A 20,212-nucleotide genomic window follows, 5' to 3' on the forward strand; every position below is an offset into this window, starting at 1 on the left:
GTGTCATTGTGGTTTCATCTTAGATAACAAATATGTGTTTCTATGATACTTTTCTCTTGCTGGGTGCTTTTTAAATGCTACACATGGGAATTTCAATGAATTAAATGTAGGTGGTAATTTCAAAGAGGAATGAGTAATTCTCCTATCTGGCAGCGACACTACAGACAGGGCAAAAATTAAGGCTTTGTTATATTGGAGTCAAATTACTGTCGGTATCAATCTAATTTGAAACGTCTTACCAGTTTTCCCTGGTGCATCTAAGATTTCACCAGTCTCGCTCTTGAAAGCTGCGGGGTTTTTTAAAGCTCAAGTGTTGTAATTTTGTTCGTGGCTCGATTCTATATGGAGTGAAATAGCAACGGATCTATTTAGTGATGGCATTCCCAATTGATTGAAAACTTGATTCGCGATTCTTGTTCGTGATTTATAAACGTAAGCTTTCAGTCATTAATGCTTCGTTGCATATTTCTACTGTGAATTCCATATTCATATTTGAATCTTCCTTTCATATTCGATGTGAAAATATCTTCAGTTATATGCTATTTGGTGTCAGCAGGTGGTCAGTATAATTGCAAACAGTGCTCAAATTTGATTTGGATGTGACGTGTCACAGGCGACATGAATGCATACATCCCAATATCAGTCATTTGACAATAAATTCAGATTTTGACATGTATTGGGTAAAGTGGCACATATAATGCTATTCACAATTCTCAATTTATGAAAAGATGTTTGGCATATTTACCGACAGCATGCGAAGAAGGAAGCATTCATCTTGATTGGGGTGCATGATGTACATTGAACTCATTTTAATTTTTAACATGACAGGTTGTCCGTCGACTTGCTCTCCCTGTTTGCATAGTTCAAATGATTCACATGTCTTGTATAATTCATAGGCACATCTGAATACAGCAAAGCTTTGATTCGACTTAAATCATGACAAACATTTATATGTGTATAGATTTTGTTGTTTTATAATTATTACTACTTTTAAATAAACTTATTTAAGTAATTCATGCACAGTTTAATCGACACAGCTTAGTTTCAATTCACTGAGAAGCTAAATATTTCAATCCACTCCAAAAAGGTCGATTTCGCCACCAATTGCTCTAAAAAATGAAAATAATAAACTGTACTCATGAAATGAATGCAGTGGTAAACAACTGCTCAATTTCAATGCACTGTCGAATAAAATATTTAAAATGAAAATATTTTCGTTTTAGTTAAATTAAACTTTAATTGAATTTTTGAAATTTATGAAAATTCAATTAAACAATGAAATTGGAAACATTGAAATGGAATCTTAAATTATTTAGTGTAGCATTTACTTTTACGTCCAACAGATGGTGCTATTTTTTAAGCATGTTTTTTCCTACCACAGATATAACATCAATATGATAGGTTTACAAAACATGCGCATGTTCAAATGCAACGTTGTGCTGAAATCTGAAAGCAATTGGTGAAGATCTTTCAGAGTCTTAAGATTTTAAGTGAACAAATATTTACTTTTTTATTTACATATATTTTTTAATTGTAGCCTCCACGTCATTCATCTAGAGTGAAGCAGTATCCCCTTTCGCTCGTGCTCTCGCCTACTCGAGAACTGGCTTGTCAAATCTATGAAGAAGCTTGCAAGTTTGCTTATCGCTCAAGAGTTCGTCCTTGTGTTGTATATGGGGGTGCCGATCCAGCTCAGCAAATGAAAGATTTAGATCGTGGTTGTCATTTGCTAGTGGCTACACCTGGTAGATTAGTAGATATGATGGAAAGAGGCAAAATCAGTTTAGAAATGGTGAGGTAAGTGCGTTTTTGTACAAAACATATTAATTACGGAATGAGTTTAAAGTAATATCTACTTAAAATTTTTATAACCTTACTAATTTTATAGATTTCAATATAATTATGAAGTATGAGCTTATAATGATGAAATATTGTACTGATTCAGGATTAGGTATTCTCAGTAAAGTTTTATTTGCTCCTTAGTTTTTATAATATATTTAAGAGTTGATGTATGTGATGAAATATTTATTGAATAACTGGATGAATTATTAATGATAATTTAATCAGTTTGCAAAAGCTTTTAAAACTTTCCTAAATCAATATTAAAATGTTATTTCCATTAAAATTGGCAAAATATAAGTGGACTGGTTTGTGCTAAATACTAATGCACGATTCAATGACTTGTTTAGTCAGAAGTAATTTTGTTCATTGTTGTGTTAATTTTAAAGCATTTGAAATGTATGCTAATGATAAAATTGTGTGGAGGGCAGCATAGTTTTCAAAATTATTTGCAGACTATTATGAAATGTAGTATTTCTTGCGATTCGTGGCATGTCTTTTAGTCTTTAATATATTCAACTGATTGAACGAACTTTCTTTTTAGGTATTTGGTTCTAGATGAGGCTGATAGAATGCTGGATATGGGTTTTGAACCTCAAATACGTCGTATTGTTCTTGAAGATAGGATGCCTGGAATAGGAGAAAGACAAACACTTATGTTTTCTGCAACATTTCCTAAGAAAGTTCAGGTAAATATATATTAAAGTAAATATTGTTCCTGAGGAATAATATAAATTTAATATTTTATAAAATGTTAATTCTTAATTTATTAGATGTTAATTCTTAATGTTAAGGTTAAAAGTCACAAAACTTTCTGGAAAAATTTGACCCTACTTAAATTTAATCTAAGTGTTATAGTTTGAGTTTTAATTGCATGTTTTCTTCCTGATAAATAACAATGTAATATAATAAATCTTTGATGAGTAGTTTTGCATCTCTTAAAATTTGTAATCAGTGAAATGCAAACGTGTGTATCAGAAATTTAAAAAGGCTGGATGCTAAAATTCTAGTATGAAATATTTTCAAATTAGACTGTTAAGTAATTGTTCTTGTAATTAGTCCGAGTTTCATTTTAGTAGACATCTGCTTTGGTCATATGCCGATTCAGTCATTTAAATTGAATAATGGATTAATGTTAGCTTTTCATGTTTATTTTCTTTTTAAAAATCATGAAATTATTTTTTTAGGAACTTGCAAGAAAATTTTTGGATAATTATATATTTTTGGCTGTTGGTCGAGTTGGAAGTACATCTGAAAACATTACTCAAAAAGTTGTTTGGGTTGAAGAGCACGATAAGCGTTCTTTTTTGCTTGATCTTTTAAATGCTGCAGGTTTACGCAATGGAAATGCATGTAAGTTGAACATTCATTGAAAATCTTTTGTTAGTTTTTATATCTACTGTGACGATGGCATGAATCATATGTACAAAAAAGTAGTTGGCCTGAATTAGTTTCATAGTACATGTAGTTTTAAATGACCATTTTGTTTCTCTCCCTCCCCAAGACTAGGGATTTTCAGTGCAAGTCCACAATTTGAAATTTTGTAGGCTCACTACTAGCTGCTATGTTTGACCTGCATTGATTTTTATAGTAAATCAATTTGGGAAAAATTCACACACATGATGTTTAGTAAATCTTACAAGCATCACGCTATTGTGAAATTCATTTTATACTTCGCTGCTGCCGTTTCACACAGTTTAAAAGAATAAATTTATTGTAATTCCTAACATTATTCTCAAATATATAACATATGTTTAATGATTGTCTATGGTATCTCTACTATCTTAAACTGCATCACAACTTTCTGTTGTGTATGTTCTATACAATACATTTTTATTTTTGATGAAAATTATTTCCAATTTTTCTCAATCAGTTTACAGATTCAAGGTTAGCAGTTGTTTTTCTTACTACCCAAATAAAATGAACTAGTAAATTTAATTTTATTATGAACCATGAATTAGTTTAAAGAATTATTTGGGATATTTGACTAAGTTATATGAAATTAAGTGAGAGACTATTACTTAAAACGAAAATTATCTTATCACAAGAAAAAACTATTACTTCTGTAATTTCTTAATAATCATCCATTGTTTTGACTAAAGTTGTTTTTAAAATTTTATTTCAAAATGATAGTCCTTATACTCCATTTTCTCTCTCTCTCTCTCTCTTTTTTTTTTTTTTTGCAGGAATATCATAGATGGAATTTTATTAAATTTTTTGTTTTACTCTTTAATTTCACAAGAAATGCATTCATTCTTTGTATAAGCCTTGCTATTTTACTCTCAAATAGCCTTGAGATCTATTATCATTGATAAGTATTATTAAAATCTGTTGGTTATAATTTAAGATTTAAAAATTAATTATCCTGTTTTCTTGAAAGAAGAATGTACTGTTTTAATTGTGTGTACTGGGTTTGATTTAGTATTACGTTTATAGCTGGTGAGCTAATAATGAATATTGGGTCAATTTTTAATGAATTGTGGTGAGATTTCGGTTCTACAGTTGAATGGGGGGGGGAGCAACCCAACTTTATTCTGGCATCGTTCATCATATAAACGTCATTTGAAAGGGATATTAAAAGATTTTTTTAACTATAAATTTCATCGGGAGTCGTCTATGTATTGATATAAGAGCAAACTTCAAAATTTCCAATTGCATCACCCTTCCCAAATTTTAAAACTACATCGAAAGTTATTTGTGGATGCTAAATTTCACTGGTTTAGGTCTTTTCATTTTATATTTATGAGCTAGCAAAATTTCGATCTTCTAATGTTAAAATTAAATTTTTAACTTTTATTTATACCTTAAAAACTTAGGTTATTGATCTAAACCCTTTTTGTTATGAAAATACGAGGTATTTCTACAAATTTGGCATCCATATTCAACAGGAAAAATATATAATGAATTAATTAATTTTTTAATGTGAAAAATTACAAAATTAACATACTTAAATTTTGTCATAAATCGAAGAACAAGGCTATTTTATGGGGACATGGAAAATTTCAGCTTATTCTTACGAATAGTTTCATGTTACCTTGCTTTCTGTATTGCTCCTAAAATGAGGCATTTAGGGGAGAGTGGACACTTGTTATAATGTCACTTACAGATTATAATAAATTCTGGAAAAATGGGAATTTAATTTGTAATTATTTTACTATTTAATTACACAAATATTCTGATGAATTATTTCTATTTATAAATAATGAATTCCATATTTTCTGTCAAGGAAAGGGCTATTTATGTTTAAATATGCTGATGTTTATGCACACAATATTTCTTTTACGAGTCTCATATTTAATAAGATAATTCTGCTGTAATTATGATTATTGTATATAATCACAAATGAAGAAAAATTCAGGCATCAAAACATTATGCTTTAAGCATTTAATGTTATTTTGCAATAATGTAAAATTGTAAAAACTTATTACTATTTGTTATTCTTTGTATTGATTTTATTAATCCACTTAATGCAGTTGATTGATGAATACTAAATTATTCAATGCCATTTTTATTAAGTTTTTGTTTAAACAGATTCTAATATAAATTTTCGATTATTAAGCTGGCTACTTCTTCAAAGATATACAAAGGAATAACTATTTTATAATTATCTGTGTATGATAATTAATCTTAGTCCAATAGATAATTACTTAATATTATTAACAAGTAATACTAGATTTCTTAAAACTATGTCCCCATTCAAATTTTTATTCGTATAGGAAGCAGCAAGATATGTGTTGAATTAGTAATGCTCTGCAGTTTGCTTTTCATGTCTGTAACATTCAAATATCCTGTATACATGATATCATACAATGAAATCTTTGGTTGACAAATACCATTTACATGGACCATTAAGTGGCCTCTAAAGCATGTAGGGAAACTGATTAACATTTATCAGGGAATGAAAAGCATTAATTTTTTGTATGCTTGTAAAATAAAGCAGTGTGTCATTTCACGTTTATTTGAGTAGTAAGCAGTGATAATATGATTAGTATACACTCATGAAGAAATGTAGGAACAAGGTGCAAAAGAACAAAAACCAGTTATTTTTTCTCTCTGAATCGGTTAAATAATTATTTTAACATTAAAATTGACATTTCTTTTAAATAATAAAAATATATTTAATTTTATGATATTTTGAACATACAGCAAATCTTTCCATTTTGGTTTAATGGAAAAATGGAAAGGTTTTCCTTTCAGCTTAATGGAAAATCAGGCTTGAATGCAATTTAAACAAAACTTTAAATGCTCTTCAATGTTTTTTTGCTGAAAATAATCGCAATGCTTCCAAAAATTGCCATGGATATTTTGTCACAAATAAAATAGTAATAGATTTTAATTGTGCTATCAATATGAATTGACTGTAGCTTTGCAGATATTTTTAAAGTGCACAGAAATATTTTTTTTAAAAATGCTTTGCTGACATAAAAAAAAATATCAATTTTACACATCTTAAGTATGGAAACAGCTGCTTAACAGAATTAACCAAAAGTTGTACTTCAGGGTTTCCCCCCCCCCCCCGTTGGGAATTTATTAATGACATGAGAGATTGTGTTACCTTATGAATTTTCAAAGTTTGTGCAATTTTAAATAAGCTGACAACTCCTTGCAAAAATTTTAGGCACAGCATCTTTTAGTATTCATTACTACCTTTAAAATGATACTTTTAGTTTTTACATAGGATGACCGATTGCAAAATAAATTGGGGTGGCTACTTTTTCCCTTCCCTCTTAAAAAGAAATTCAAAAGTGAATTCTTATTCAGGAATAGAGTATTTTATAATTTACATTTAATATAAGCAAGAGGATAAAGATTATTTTCTCTATTTTTTTTATGACAAAATGAAAGAGAAGTTGAAAAGCAAAGAAAAAAATGAATTAAAAATTAATCTTAATTATATAATGAAATGTTGAATGTGCATGCATCGTTTCAGAATTTTCAAAAATGTGATGTATGTTAAAAATTTTCATCAAGCTACATCATAAATATTTTAATTAGAAATATATAAAGTTATTTAGTAATGCTTTTTGCCTTCTCTTTCAAGAAGAATGTGCTGTTTATAAGTATGTTATTTTATCATAGAATTTTATATTTGTCTTTTAGCCCGGGACTCTCTTACTCTTACTTTTGTCGAAACAAAGAAGGGAGCTGATGCTCTTGAGCACTTCTTATTGGGTGAAGGTTATCCCGTTACAAGCATCCATGGAGATCGTACTCAAAGGGAAAGAGAAGAAGCATTATGGAATTTCAGAACAGGGCACACTTCTGTATTAGTTGCTACAGCGGTAAGTTACCAAAAATGATTTATGATAGGTATATGGATTTCATTTCTCTTCAGTTATGTGTAATAAAATTGCTTTATGAACTCCTACTTTCAAATTAATTTTGTTTTCTTGCTGTCTAAATTTGTCCAAAAAAAACTTAAGCTAAATGATAAATAGCATTATCATTAACTCTAGAGAGGAAAACAAAGAAAAAACCTTTCTGGTATATTGCATTTTAGAAACAGAGTAGTCGTACTGATGAATATCGCAGTCTATCTGTAGATGCATATATATTATAAGGACTAGGTGTCAGAATATTATTTTTGTTTCAAACAAAGTAAGGGAAGAGGGATGAAGAACTATTGTATGCTTTTATTGTCAAAACTTTTTTTTCAATCATCACTTATTTGCATGGTTAATGATATTTGAAATGTAGTAGATGTAACAGTTTGCCATGAAATTTCACCTTCCATTCAAGCTGCTTCTATTCTGAACCATTATGTTGAATCCTGTGGTTATAATTTGTGATTAATATTGCATTTTTTCCCCCTTTTTCCTAATTTCCTTTTAAATTTTCCTCAATCCAGTAATGCATATCTTTGAACATTTAAGTTTGAGTAGTATCCAATTTGTTTTCCTTTTCATGCTCTCATGTCTTAAATTTCAGGTTGCTGCTCGTGGATTGGATATACCCAATGTGAAGCATGTAATTAATTTTGACTTACCTAGTGATGTAGAAGAGTATGTTCATAGGATTGGACGTACAGGCCGTGTTGGAACTGTTGGTAAGTTATTCAGTTAATTTATAGCAGACACTTAAATATTTACTAAATTTTAATTAATCAAATAGTTTGTTTTGAAATTTTGATGTAAAAATATTTTTGCTTTTACTAATTTTGAATGTAGTTGAGACAGGGAATGTACTGTGAGAATTCAGTGTTAAGGGCTTAAAACGAGGATTAAGATTTTCCAACTATGCCTGGAATTTTCTGTATTTATAAACAGATGTCCACTGTAATCTTAGTTCTCATCCCCCCCCCCCCCACACACACACACTGGTCTTAGATAAATGGTCTTCTCGTTTGTTATTGTTTTGGTTTTTCCTGGTGGATTGAGGAACATTATAATGTGTTTATTTTGATGTAATTATAGAGGTTTCTACATAAAATGTGGAAGGAAATTGTCAAATTCTTAGCATATTTGTAATGGCTACTGTCAGGGCTTACATTTAGTTTCTCTTCCCAAAAAAAGAGAGGGTAAGAACGTAAGGCTTGAATTGCCATGAAAACAGTTCCTATGGTTTTAAAGTTGGTGTTAAGTTTAATATGGAGCTCTAAATTATTAAATAATGCATGCATTTAAGTATTAGCTGATGCAGGATACAGAATAAAAGCAAAGTGCAAGGATATTTTTTGTTTCATTTCATAACATTAATTTTTTCAGGTTTGGCAACATCTTTTTTTAATGAAAGAAACAGAAATATGGCACTTGATCTTGTTGAATTGATTACTGAAACTAAGCAAGAATTGCCTGAGTGGCTTTCAATCTTAGCTAAAGAAGTTCAAATGGAGCAACGATGTAATGCAGGCTCAAGAAAATATTCAAGTGGGAAAAAGTAAGTTTATATGTTCATTATTTTTTTTTATTTTTTTTTAGTGTAACATTAATTTTTGAAATACAATTGCAATGCAAATTTATTAAGGAAGTGCTGCATTAGTTGAGCATTTGAGGAAATTGACTGTTGATGCAAAATTCTATATGTGAATTGCAACATCTTTATTTTGTAATATATAAAAAATTAATGTTTACTTTTCATAAGGAGGGTGTATTTTAATGTTTAGTGGTAGTTACCACTATTCCTATCTTAATAAATAAAACTCTCTAATTTTATTATTATTATTATTACTAAATTCGGAAACTACACTTGGAATCTGTTTTTTAATAAATTTTGGGCTGCTTGGTAACTTTCTATTGCCTGAAGTTTGTGAATTACTTTCCCTTACATATTGAAGAGGAGAGTTTGTTTTGAGATTATTATTATTATTGTGCTTACTGATTTTTTTTCCCTTCCTAGATATGGTTCTGGAGGTTTTGGTTCTAGAGATTATCGTCAGTTTGGTGGCTCTCGTGAAAGAACCAATGGACCAAGAAATACTAGTGCAAACAATTACACCTCCCCGAACTTTGGATATGGTGGAAATCAGTACCCCAATCAATTTAGAAATAACTATGGTGGTGCTTCATCTAATGATTGGTGGGGTAGTTAACTGTTCCCAAATATAATCTTCAAAGTTTTAGTTGAATTTGCATCATAACATGGTTATTTACCCAACTAAAGATAAACATTTGCAGAGAAACATCAAACGTCTCTTTTTGTATTTGCATGTCATACATATATCTAGAATTTGTTTAAGCGTATCAGTTTATTTTCATTTGCAGATAATTGGCGTTTTTCTTGCTTTAATATTTTGTTTTTCTTTATGCCTAGTAAAAAAAATGTTAAGTGTTAATTTCTTTTAAAATATGTATGTAGCCTTCATAGTGTCTCTTTTTATTACAATGATTTATTAGTGCAGAGCTGTCTGCTTCATTCATTTGTGAATCGTGAATGAAATGTTATTGTCGGAAGTTAGGATTTAATATGAGGAAATGCCAAAGAAAAGAGATGTAATATTAAATTTGATTTGGTAGATAGCTTTATCTATAAATCATATTAATATGGATGGGAGAACATAAATATTAAGCATGTGTTTTGTCTGATCATTAATATTATGCAAGGTCATACTTTTAAGTGTATTAATTTATAATAGCTGGTGATGGTGTCGTCGGTTCTCATTTAAAATTGTATTGCATGGAGAGTAATACCATTCTATGGCAATAAATCTTGATTGTTATTTCCTTCCTTAATACGTTCAATGCTTCATAAGTTACATTTTTGAGTACTATGTTAAAACATTTTGAATTATTGGTTTTAATGTGTGAAGATTTAAACGAAGTATTTATTGTAGTTTCCAATTCTATAATTATTTCGTATTTAATAAGCTGTTGGAGACGCTTAGTTTTTCTATTAAATTCATTATATAATGCTCAGATTATTTTATAATCAAACCTTTCAATGCAAAACTTTATTATATTATTTTTGCTACTAAATAATGAAATTCTATACCTCATGCCTGTTCTTAGTGTGTTCTTCATTCAATGTAATCATATTCTTATGTTTTTATATAGTTAATCTCATTTTCTTTTTGTGTTTGACAGTTCTGTACAAAATGGTAATGCCGAAAGGACTTACTTTAGCTCTGTTGTAATTAACTTGATTTTCCTGTGATAAGGTCTGGTTTTGTGTCATTTCATTCTTATATTTATAGTTAAGTCATTTTCATGATTAATCAATGGGTTCATAATGTGAATCAGTTAAAGGGATGAAATTAGGTTTAAAAATGAGTTTGTTTTTACTGCTAAAAATTAAAAGCAATATGTATACTTGTATTTTGTATTTCCCCTTTAGGCTGGCTGTATTTATGGTCTCTTAATAATCGATAGAGATTATTGACAAGCTAGATTTTGAATTTATTAATAGCACAGTTCATTGAGCATGTATAAATCAAGTAAAGAACATCTTTAGTCGTTTTATGTATTGCATTGACATATTATTTTGTGTGATATTGTATTTTTTTACTTTGATATCACAACGTGTATTCTGCTGGTCATTATTTCTTAGCATATTAGTCATAACTTTTTATCTTAAGAATGTCTTGCTGAATATTTTGCTTTCTTTTATTATATATTACAACTGGCATTTGAGCATGTTTAATTTTTAGGTTTTATTCTGTGAAAAGAAAAGTAATTGAAATTTTACTCGTAAGATGTAACAAGCTTTATTTAATTATATCATTTCCCTCTCTGAAACTCTTGGAATTACTATTACTATTATTTCTTTGAAAATAATGCATTGCTCAGAACTATCAAGTATTGCTGGAGCAGGTTTTCTCCTTTGTTTATATGACAAGGAGTTGGAGTGGCTGCTTTAAGATTTCTTTTTAATAAATACTCATTGATATAATAAGATTTCTTTTGGATAAATACTCATTCGTATAATAACATTTCTTTTTAATAAATACTCATTATAATTTTTCCTTTTCAGTAAAATAGCATAGGCAGATATATAAATATTAAAAAAATTGTCATTAGGTCAGTGGTTCCTTTGTGGAATACGAAGCAGCTGTCATGAGGATTTTGCATCATCAGTAGGTCACTATAAAATTAGAATCCATCTTCTTGGAATTATGAAGAGTTCCTACATAATAATGAGCAAACATCAGCGTTTATTTGACATATCATTTTATGTTTGGTGTGACATTGTCATCTCTGGCTGATACACCTTGAAACCCCACCAAAAGTTTTTTAAATCGTAAATATGATGGGCTGAATAATTTAGTAGCAATAATCTATATTCTGTTTTAATTGTTGGAAAGATTTGTTTACATCTGAGCAATGTTAAAAATTATTTGAGAACGTAAGGGAATTCTGTGTGAAGATTTATGTGCGAATGTTGTGTTATCTCAAAAAATGTAAGCTTTAAAAGTCATGACTTGAGTTATAGCTTACCTTTTATTTACTAATGCTTTTTTATGACCGTTGTATACAAGCATATTTCTTGTTATTAATTATCTATTCATTGTCTTTATTTTATTATGTTTACATGAATACTTAGTACATTGTCTTAAGTGTATTTATTGGCGTGAGTTCTTTTTTAATTGACCGAGATATGCAATGTGTTGCATTAATCAATCATATGTGTGCATGTTTTATATCAATAGGATGGGAGTATACTTATCACCTATTAAAATATTTTGTTATTGCAGCTGGATTATCAGCAATTCAGCGAGATTGTGCTGATAAGATTTTAAAATATATTTTATATTGACTAGAATATCCCGTTCGTGATTTATATCAATGCTCAAAAATGTGCAGTGAGATTCAAAATGATGTGCAACCACCATTTATTTTCTGTGATAACTTGTGTCAAAATTGTGATTTTCCATCCGTTTTGAAATATCTTTTTCTTTCGTTTCTTCATAAACCGGAGATAAGCAGCTTTATTTTAATTGTTTGAATCATTCTGAGTGAAATCTAATTTAAAGATAGAAAGAAAGGTATATAAATACTCATTTCAAGTTTTCTTGTGGTCTTTAACATTGTGGTGAACTTTTTCTGGTTAATCTACTTAATTTAGCTTCTTCGTGTAATGCTGTTGACTTAAATCGTCATTGAGAAAGATGCAATAATATAAATATCCGATTCTTAATTTAACATTTTGTTGATTATGAATGCTGTTGTTTGTTATATTTTTGAATAATTTAAATGAATTTACTTCATTTGTCGCTTTATTTGTTGGAATTTAAATATTTTTGTGACCTTATATAATAAACGTATGGAATTAACATTTTACAGTACTTGAAATGAGAAGCTTTAAATGTATTCTCTGAGGGGGGCTGGGCAGTCACTGAAAAAATATTTTTACTATGGAGGGGGGAAAAAACCCACAAAAGTAATTATAGGTGCAATAATCTTTGACAAGTGTAACATTGTTCTGCTGATTTTAATAACACCGGTGCCGTTTCCTAAGTGCGCCATTCGACACATGTCAGGGATGCATCTTTTTCTCATAAATTGATGTTGGAAGATTTATGACATTTTAAAAAATGAGAGGATGGTCTTTTACTCTCTCTTCCCAGTGGAAATTGTATTTTATCACTCTCCCTGTGAAGATTTTACTCATAAAATGATTCGTGCTGCTTATCTCGTGGACAAGGCATTTCTTTTAATATCAGTCTTAAATATTATTTTCGAGCATATTGCTTTAAAGCGATTGCATTTTGAATTTTATTTTTGTTTAATCTCTTAAATTTGTTTGCAAATAAAAGTTTTAAATCATTAGAAAATCCACAAAATGGTTTGCTTAGTCTTGTCATGTAAATGTCCCCCCCCCTTATTGTCTATAAAAACCAACTTGTTTTGTAGAATTCTGTTAATGTGCTCATTTATTGGTATATGTATACATATTTGTGTTAATGTATATGTATACATTTCCCCAGTTTTATTTTTGAGCAAGATTCGTTAAATGACTACCTGAAAGGGATATTTTTATACAACTTAGGTGATAAATTTTGGTCAGTTAATGAACTCTGTAAAATATTGATTGTTTCTAATAATTTGTTACCTGTTCAGTTGTGTTGTCTGTAAATTTCCTTTGTTATTTAATATATTTCATATCCTCTATATTTAGTTATTATTTTTTGCTGGAGAAATGAATTGTAATAGTTTTTTAAAACGTTTTTAGCTTTGAAATCGCTGACTTCCTTGTTATTTATTGGCATCTGAGAGAGAAAACGCTGTTTTACAAATATGGGCTCTAAAATGCCTTGTTTTCAGCCAGTTAAGAAACTGTCCATTATGTAACCAGAACTTGTGATTCTTAATGGAGGAATAATTCCTCAAATCTCTATGCAAATGTCAGAAAAAAAAAAGTGAAATATGGTGATATTTTGCTATATAAACTTTGGTTAAATCTTATGAAATTAATTTATTACAATTTTAGCTATGTGACATATTATGCATATATAAAGTTTACAGATGTTTTATTTGCATTATTATATAAGCATACATATAGTGGATTATTTATAGAGCGCATAAATATGCTATTAACAGATGCCTATTACTTTATTTTAAAAAAATTAAGCAATGATTGTTTCTCTGAGAATCAGTTAATATATTTAGTTTGTTGCCAACTTATATTTTAGAGCACTTTCTTTAGTTTTGGAATGGGTTTCCTTTTTGAACATTGCAAATTTAAAAGTTTCTTTATTCTGCCAATAATCTATTAAGTATAAATAAAGAGATATTTGCTATAACTTGTGTTTGTATTATTTGTTTTGAATGCGTATGTATGGTCTCAACAATTCCGATTTTTGCATTTAATAACTTTTTTGTGTACGACCTTGAATTGTGATATTTATGGGAGTGTCAAAAACTAAAAATCTCGTGTTTCGCCTTCCCCCCCCCCTTTTATATGAGTGTTGATTTCTAATTCTAGAATAACCAGTAAAGCTTCGATTGTAATAAGAAGGTAGAGTGAAATTTTGAAATAGTTCACATTCTTAACATTCATGCATATGAAAATTTTGCTTTCTTTAAAATAATAATCCTGTTTTTGCCTAGTCTTTTTTGGGATTTAGTGTATTAAACGGTCGGGGGGGGGACTTGTTGTTTGTGAATGTAATTTTCAATCTTTAGTAATCAGAATGAAGTCTTGAATATTTGTTAAATAAAATCTAAAACGACTAAAAATTTTTAAAATGCTCGGATTTATCACAGACTTTGAAAAATGTTCATTCAGGTATTTTTCAAAGTTTGAAACTAGATCTCATAGATTAGTCTCATATGATGGCTTAATATTGGAAATGTGTTTGGGATGCAGCATTGACTTTAAAATGGCCATGTGATGCTAGTAGCTTTATTTTCAGACAAAGTAATTAAATGGGTGTGTGGCATCGAATTAATTTCGATTTTTCTTCGAAGCTTCTCTTGATAACGAGTGCTGATTGATGCGTTAAGAATTCTCATGTTATTGTGTGTCTGATATTAAAGTATATAATGTAAATCCCGGGGTGTTAACACTTTATGATCTCGCTCTTTTTAACTTTTCCTCTTATTTCAACAGTGAATTTCGCCTTTTATTGAAATACTGGAACGGTTATACCGAAGGGCTAGGATGAAATACTTAGTGTCAAACTTGCTGCGAATCAAACTTCTGTTTTTAGAGAATTAGTTGGTTACGAATTTTAGTTTTATCTTGTAAGTGTATGTTTGACCTTTTATTAGTTGTTAAAGAAAACGCGAATTTGTGTAGTCAACGGGAAACCAGAGTAAAACAAAGATGAATTTTGTGCACCAAACATACTTATGTCGACCATGGGCAAAACTGCTCTGAAAATACTCACGAAAGCATGCATGACATTTTTTTTTTTTTTTATTCGATCATCATTTAAAGTTTAACTGTAAAAATAAATAAATGTGTTTCCGTCATACGTCAAAAAGCTTTCAAATTTGTCAATTTGATTAATAAATAAGGATGTAAATAAATGTGTTTCTTTTTTCTTTGGTTTAAATAATTTTAAAAAAAAAAGTTCTGGACGCAATTTGTAACAATGATTTTTATTGCAATGAAGTTCAAAACATTATGTGTTTCAACGAAACCTTGAATATCGTGATTTTTACAACTGTTAATGTCTTTAGGGGGGGGGGTCTCTTTCCGTCTGTTCTATTCTTTTCTGTCAAAATATTTTATATAAAAAAACAATTGGAACATAACATTATTGTCATCAGTTGCGTGGGAGTTTTGCCAAATCTTATGATGTTAGCCATTCATAAAATCAACTCTTAGCTTTTTAAAGTTCCAAATAAAATTTTCTGCATTACTTATTACGGTGAGTTAACGCAGGAGAAAAAATTACTCATCACAACCTTGTCGCATCTTATTTCGCTTTATATATAAATGTCAAGTGCAAAATATTTTTTTCTTGCTATGCTTCTACATTAGTATCCGTATTTTCAGAAATCATGCATCCGTCTAAATTAACTGGTACTTTGTTAATCTTATAAAAGTAACTTAATTTTTTGATAATGATATCCTTTTTTTTATAATAGAAGATATATCACAAATAAGAAATCATTAAAAGGGTACAGTTTAAATTTTCTCTAAAAAAAACTAAGGATGCTTTCTGTTTTATAATAATACAATGTTTAGAAAATACGTTGGTCTACGTACACATGTGAGTTCATCTGCTAAAAAGTATGTGGACACTACTCTTTATTATTGCACAATGAAACTGTAAATGCCATTTGCTGTAGAAATATGTTCTCAATAAGCGTACGAAATAGTTATTCATTTAAGGGGTTGTCTCCCCATATATATTTACATAAATTCATTTCATTTAGCAATACCCAATTATGAATACATATCTGAATTTTCTAGATTAAAATAGAAATGCATATGACATCTGATAATTTTGAATAAACGGTTGATGAGTTTTAAACAATTCAAAATTTGTATTCCTAAATTTAGAGTTCCCATTTCTTCATTATATTTTAAGTTATAACGATTCCTTGAAAATTATTTTTTAATATATTAAAATGCTCAATAAACGAGACAGAAATTGTGCATGTTTATAACAAATTTTTTGAATGGAAATTCATAAAAATTTTGAAGCCATTCGAAAGAAAAAGCACGATCTAAAACGTCACTATTGCAAATTTATCCATTTTCGTCGTACTGATTTTCAGAAGTATAGCAATAACCAAAAACTTTCAGAATAGCATGACTTTCGCATTTTTTAGAGGTGCTTCTTAATAGGATTCTCTGATATGAAAAAAAAAAAAAAAAAAAATAGAACAGAAACCAAAGCATATCTTTAAACTTTGCTTTAAATTGTTATTTTTTGTTTTACATGCAAATAAATAGAATAATGCTTTTTATATTTCAATTAGGAAAGACTATTTAAAAAATAAGTATCAGATTTCTGTTTCAACTGTTCAAAATACTTTTAATTAAAATTTGTTTTATTAATATTAATTGCTAAAATTATCCAACAAATTTGGTTTTGCAAAACAATATACCTCGAAAATACTACTTATCTTTTATTTGTTTGAAATTAAAGTATTATTTATTTGCAATTAATAACATGGATTACGAATTTTTTATCGAGTTTTGATTCATTGCTAATAAAAGAAAACATAAAAAAAGATAATTTTTCTTAGGACAAAGTTACCGTATTGCGAATGGAATGAACATTTGAATAAAGAAAAGCATTAATAGAGTAATCTTTTTACGACATTTGCATGTATTGAAACAGCCCCTAAATCTTCTTTCTCTTAAATCTAAAAACTTTTATATTAGGGAATTTTTCATTATACAGAATCAATTAAAAGACAAAAACTTAGGGGTTGCATTAGAAAAATTTGAAATTATGCAGATATAAATATATAGATGGCCCTTTGTTAGAATGCAGTTTACATATTCTTAACGAGGACATTCTTCCAAATCGCATTGTATTTCTTTCTTGGTTTAACTTTGGTGATTACGATCAGTAACAAGTGTCCAGATACTTTTTTGACAAATGTACAAAGGTGCTTCAAAAGTACTTAATTTTTGCAGTAGTTTCTCACTATGCCCCTATTAATATATATGAAGTATATAAATTATTGTTATCATCATACTCGAGATTTGGTCGAATCTTTCAGACCACCCCGAGTCCGAAAAACAAATTATTGAAATTCTGTTCTGTCTTTGAATAGAATAACTGAAAAACACTTTAAGCTAAACGGGTGAAGTTTGAAATGTGATCTTTACAGCAAATTTGTTCATAACAATCAGAATTTGAACGAAATATATTCATAGGAAATCTAGCTGTCCAAGTAGAAAGAAACACGATAACTACAAAAGTAAAAAGCTAAATGAATAAAATTTGATACAAAGATTTAGGACCTAAGGTATAAATGTGTATCGAATTTTGTAATAAAAAACCCAAAGGATTGACCATTTGCCTGTGTTTTCGCATGTATGTAAACGCGGTAGTTCAAAAACGCAAATGAAATTTCGTATGTGATCTAGTTATTACAACTCTAAATCTGTATCAAATTTTGATTTCATTCGGTTGGAAAAAGGAAGAAAAAAAAAAAGAGGGGGCTCGTACAAAATGCCTACTCGGTTTTCTTGACTGTATTACGTAGGACAAAGTACTCATGTATAGATATCTGAAAATAAAAATCTGAGCCCTCGGGCCATTTCTAGCCTTATCCAGGGTTACAGTTTTATACGGGGGATGGCACATTTATTAAGTGGTATGTGAGAAAGTTTCTCCAAAACTTTCCGCTGGTTTACAAGGACATTAAACAGCGGAAATAGTCTCTTCGCTATTGGTAAAGCTGTAATTTTCAAATTGTATTGTAACGTTTCACACTTATTGGATATATTTATTAATTCTCAATGCTGTATTGTCCTATTATGTAGTTGGAAAAAATTCCATGCCCATCTGAAAAAGGCGATTTAAATCATTCCTGGGTTACTGTTTGCCACGCTCTATAATTAGTATGAACTGTACACTGGTTCATGAATTCATATATTCAAAATTAATTTGTGATTATTTATTATGGTTTTCATGGATTTGTTTTTATGCTTAACGCCCCCCCCCCCCAATACAAAAGTTTTTTTTTTTTTTTTTTTTTTGAAAATTGTTTTTTAAAAGAATAGTTAATTGAACAGAAATATGAAATATATTTTCATTTTTGAAACTAATTTTATTTCTGATAGAAAAACTAAACTAAAACCGTACTATTCCTATTTCTTAACTTTTGATACCGGACATTTTATGTTGATGTTTAGCCTACGAAATTTTCCGTAACAGTTTATCCAAATCGTCTGAACTTCAGTTCAAAACGCTAACTCTGAGCCAGAAGATACTGGAAACAAATCTAAATAAATAAATTTGAAAGTTATATAAATGTCATAAAATGCTGAAAATAATAAAGAAATTTTAATAATATAGATGTTTTAACCTTGGACTAACTCATTTAGTTTGGTGATATTAAAATGATCATATTCTCTGTAATATTAAAAGTAAGCATAGCAGATTTCAAATAAATAAATAAAATTATTAATAAAGTAAAATAAACCCTTCTAAGAAAATAATATATTTCTGTTTTTATACTGTTTTCTGTTTTTATACTGTTTCACAATAGCATTAAATGGTGAAATCAAGGAAAGTAAAACATTTGAGTGAGGTTGATATACGTATACTGATTCATTTTGAAACCACTGTTTTACCTAGTTCAGGATGGTCATATGTGTGGTGTGTGTTTGCATATATATGTCATATATATAGTTGCTATATATATGATTATGTATGCGTGTGTAATGATGTTTCTTAATTTAAATTCTAATTAATTTAATAGTTTTTATCTTAAATTAACCCTTGTTATTCATTCTAAAATCTTCTCTTATTTCCTGATCCAAATCCTACTTAAAAAAAAATTATTTCTAACACGCTGTCTAAAAAAATATTGACCATGGCAGTCTATCATGCTCAGGGCGAAGGGAAAAAAAATCCCTAACACCTATGCATTCCTTTATAAGATGTCTAAGATTCCCTTTTCTACTTCAACTCGTGTCAAAGAAATCTCTATTATAGTATCTTAATAAAATCACTACAGGGGAAAATTTCTGTCACTTTTGCTCTTGTCTTCTGGTGCGAAAGAACTCGTTCCAACTTCATCCCCATGTACAAACTTTGCCCTTCCGTAGTAAAATAAATTGAAGTTTATTCCAGAAGTCTCTTCCGTTCGGCCACGCATCTACCAAAAATTATACTATATATATATAATTCTCAGGACTAAAATATTAAAATTGTTAACGATTAATTAACAGAGTTAGCATAAATCTCTTGATCTAAATTTAACAAATAAAAAGTCATTAGACAAACATTAGTTTATATTGAAAAGTACAATATAGACCCAACGGGAGTATTCTCCTCTAAGCTTTCTCATATACTTTCCAGTGAAGGTTTTATCCTTCTCTCCTTACATAAAATTATGAACCTTGGGTAGCCTTGCGAGTCATTGGTGATAAGTAGTAAAGAAATATGGATTTTTGATGAGAATGCAACATTTTTACTGAATCTAGCGGAATGGATGCCCTTTTTTTCCAGATCAATTGAAGCCAAAATCTGATGCCGAACTACAATAGTCAACATATGTAGTCATATAGATTTGTGGCGTGAATCTAGCATTTTTACTCAAGCTATCCAGAGAATAGTAATTTTTGATGTTTTTTTTGCCGGCCGATTGGCATCAAAATTTGACGCAAAACTGAAATTATAATATATAAGATCACGTACCGAATTTCATTGATTTAAATCATAGCGCTAATGAGTTATTGCGTTTTCATGCAAACAAAAGTGCAGACGGTCAACCTTTTGAAGTTTCAAAGTTTGATCATTACCAAACCCTTTTCAACTTAAAGCATTAAAATTTTTTTTAATATAATTCTCCACAAC

General features: G+C 29.2%; 1 protein-coding gene across 1 annotated transcript in view; it reads left to right on the forward strand.

Annotated features, from left to right (window-relative positions):
* The window catches only part of LOC129958075 (ATP-dependent RNA helicase DDX3X-like), a 32,398-nt gene extending 18,384 nt beyond the window's left edge, over positions 1-14,014 (forward strand). Inside the window, exons 9-15 of the mRNA XM_056070245.1 lie at positions 1,538-1,797; positions 2,384-2,528; positions 3,027-3,192; positions 6,940-7,121; positions 7,768-7,885; positions 8,544-8,715; positions 9,175-14,014. Of these exons, the coding sequence (XP_055926220.1) occupies positions 1,538-1,797; positions 2,384-2,528; positions 3,027-3,192; positions 6,940-7,121; positions 7,768-7,885; positions 8,544-8,715; positions 9,175-9,367 (1,236 nt within the window). The 3' untranslated portion in view covers positions 9,368-14,014. The remainder of the gene's footprint in view (positions 1-1,537; positions 1,798-2,383; positions 2,529-3,026; positions 3,193-6,939; positions 7,122-7,767; positions 7,886-8,543; positions 8,716-9,174) is intronic.
* Positions 14,015-20,212: the final 6,198 nt, after the last annotated feature.

Source organism: Argiope bruennichi, chromosome X1 (assembly GCF_947563725.1).
Source record: "Argiope bruennichi chromosome X1, qqArgBrue1.1, whole genome shotgun sequence".
Classification (NCBI taxonomy): domain Eukaryota; kingdom Metazoa; phylum Arthropoda; class Arachnida; order Araneae; family Araneidae; genus Argiope; species Argiope bruennichi.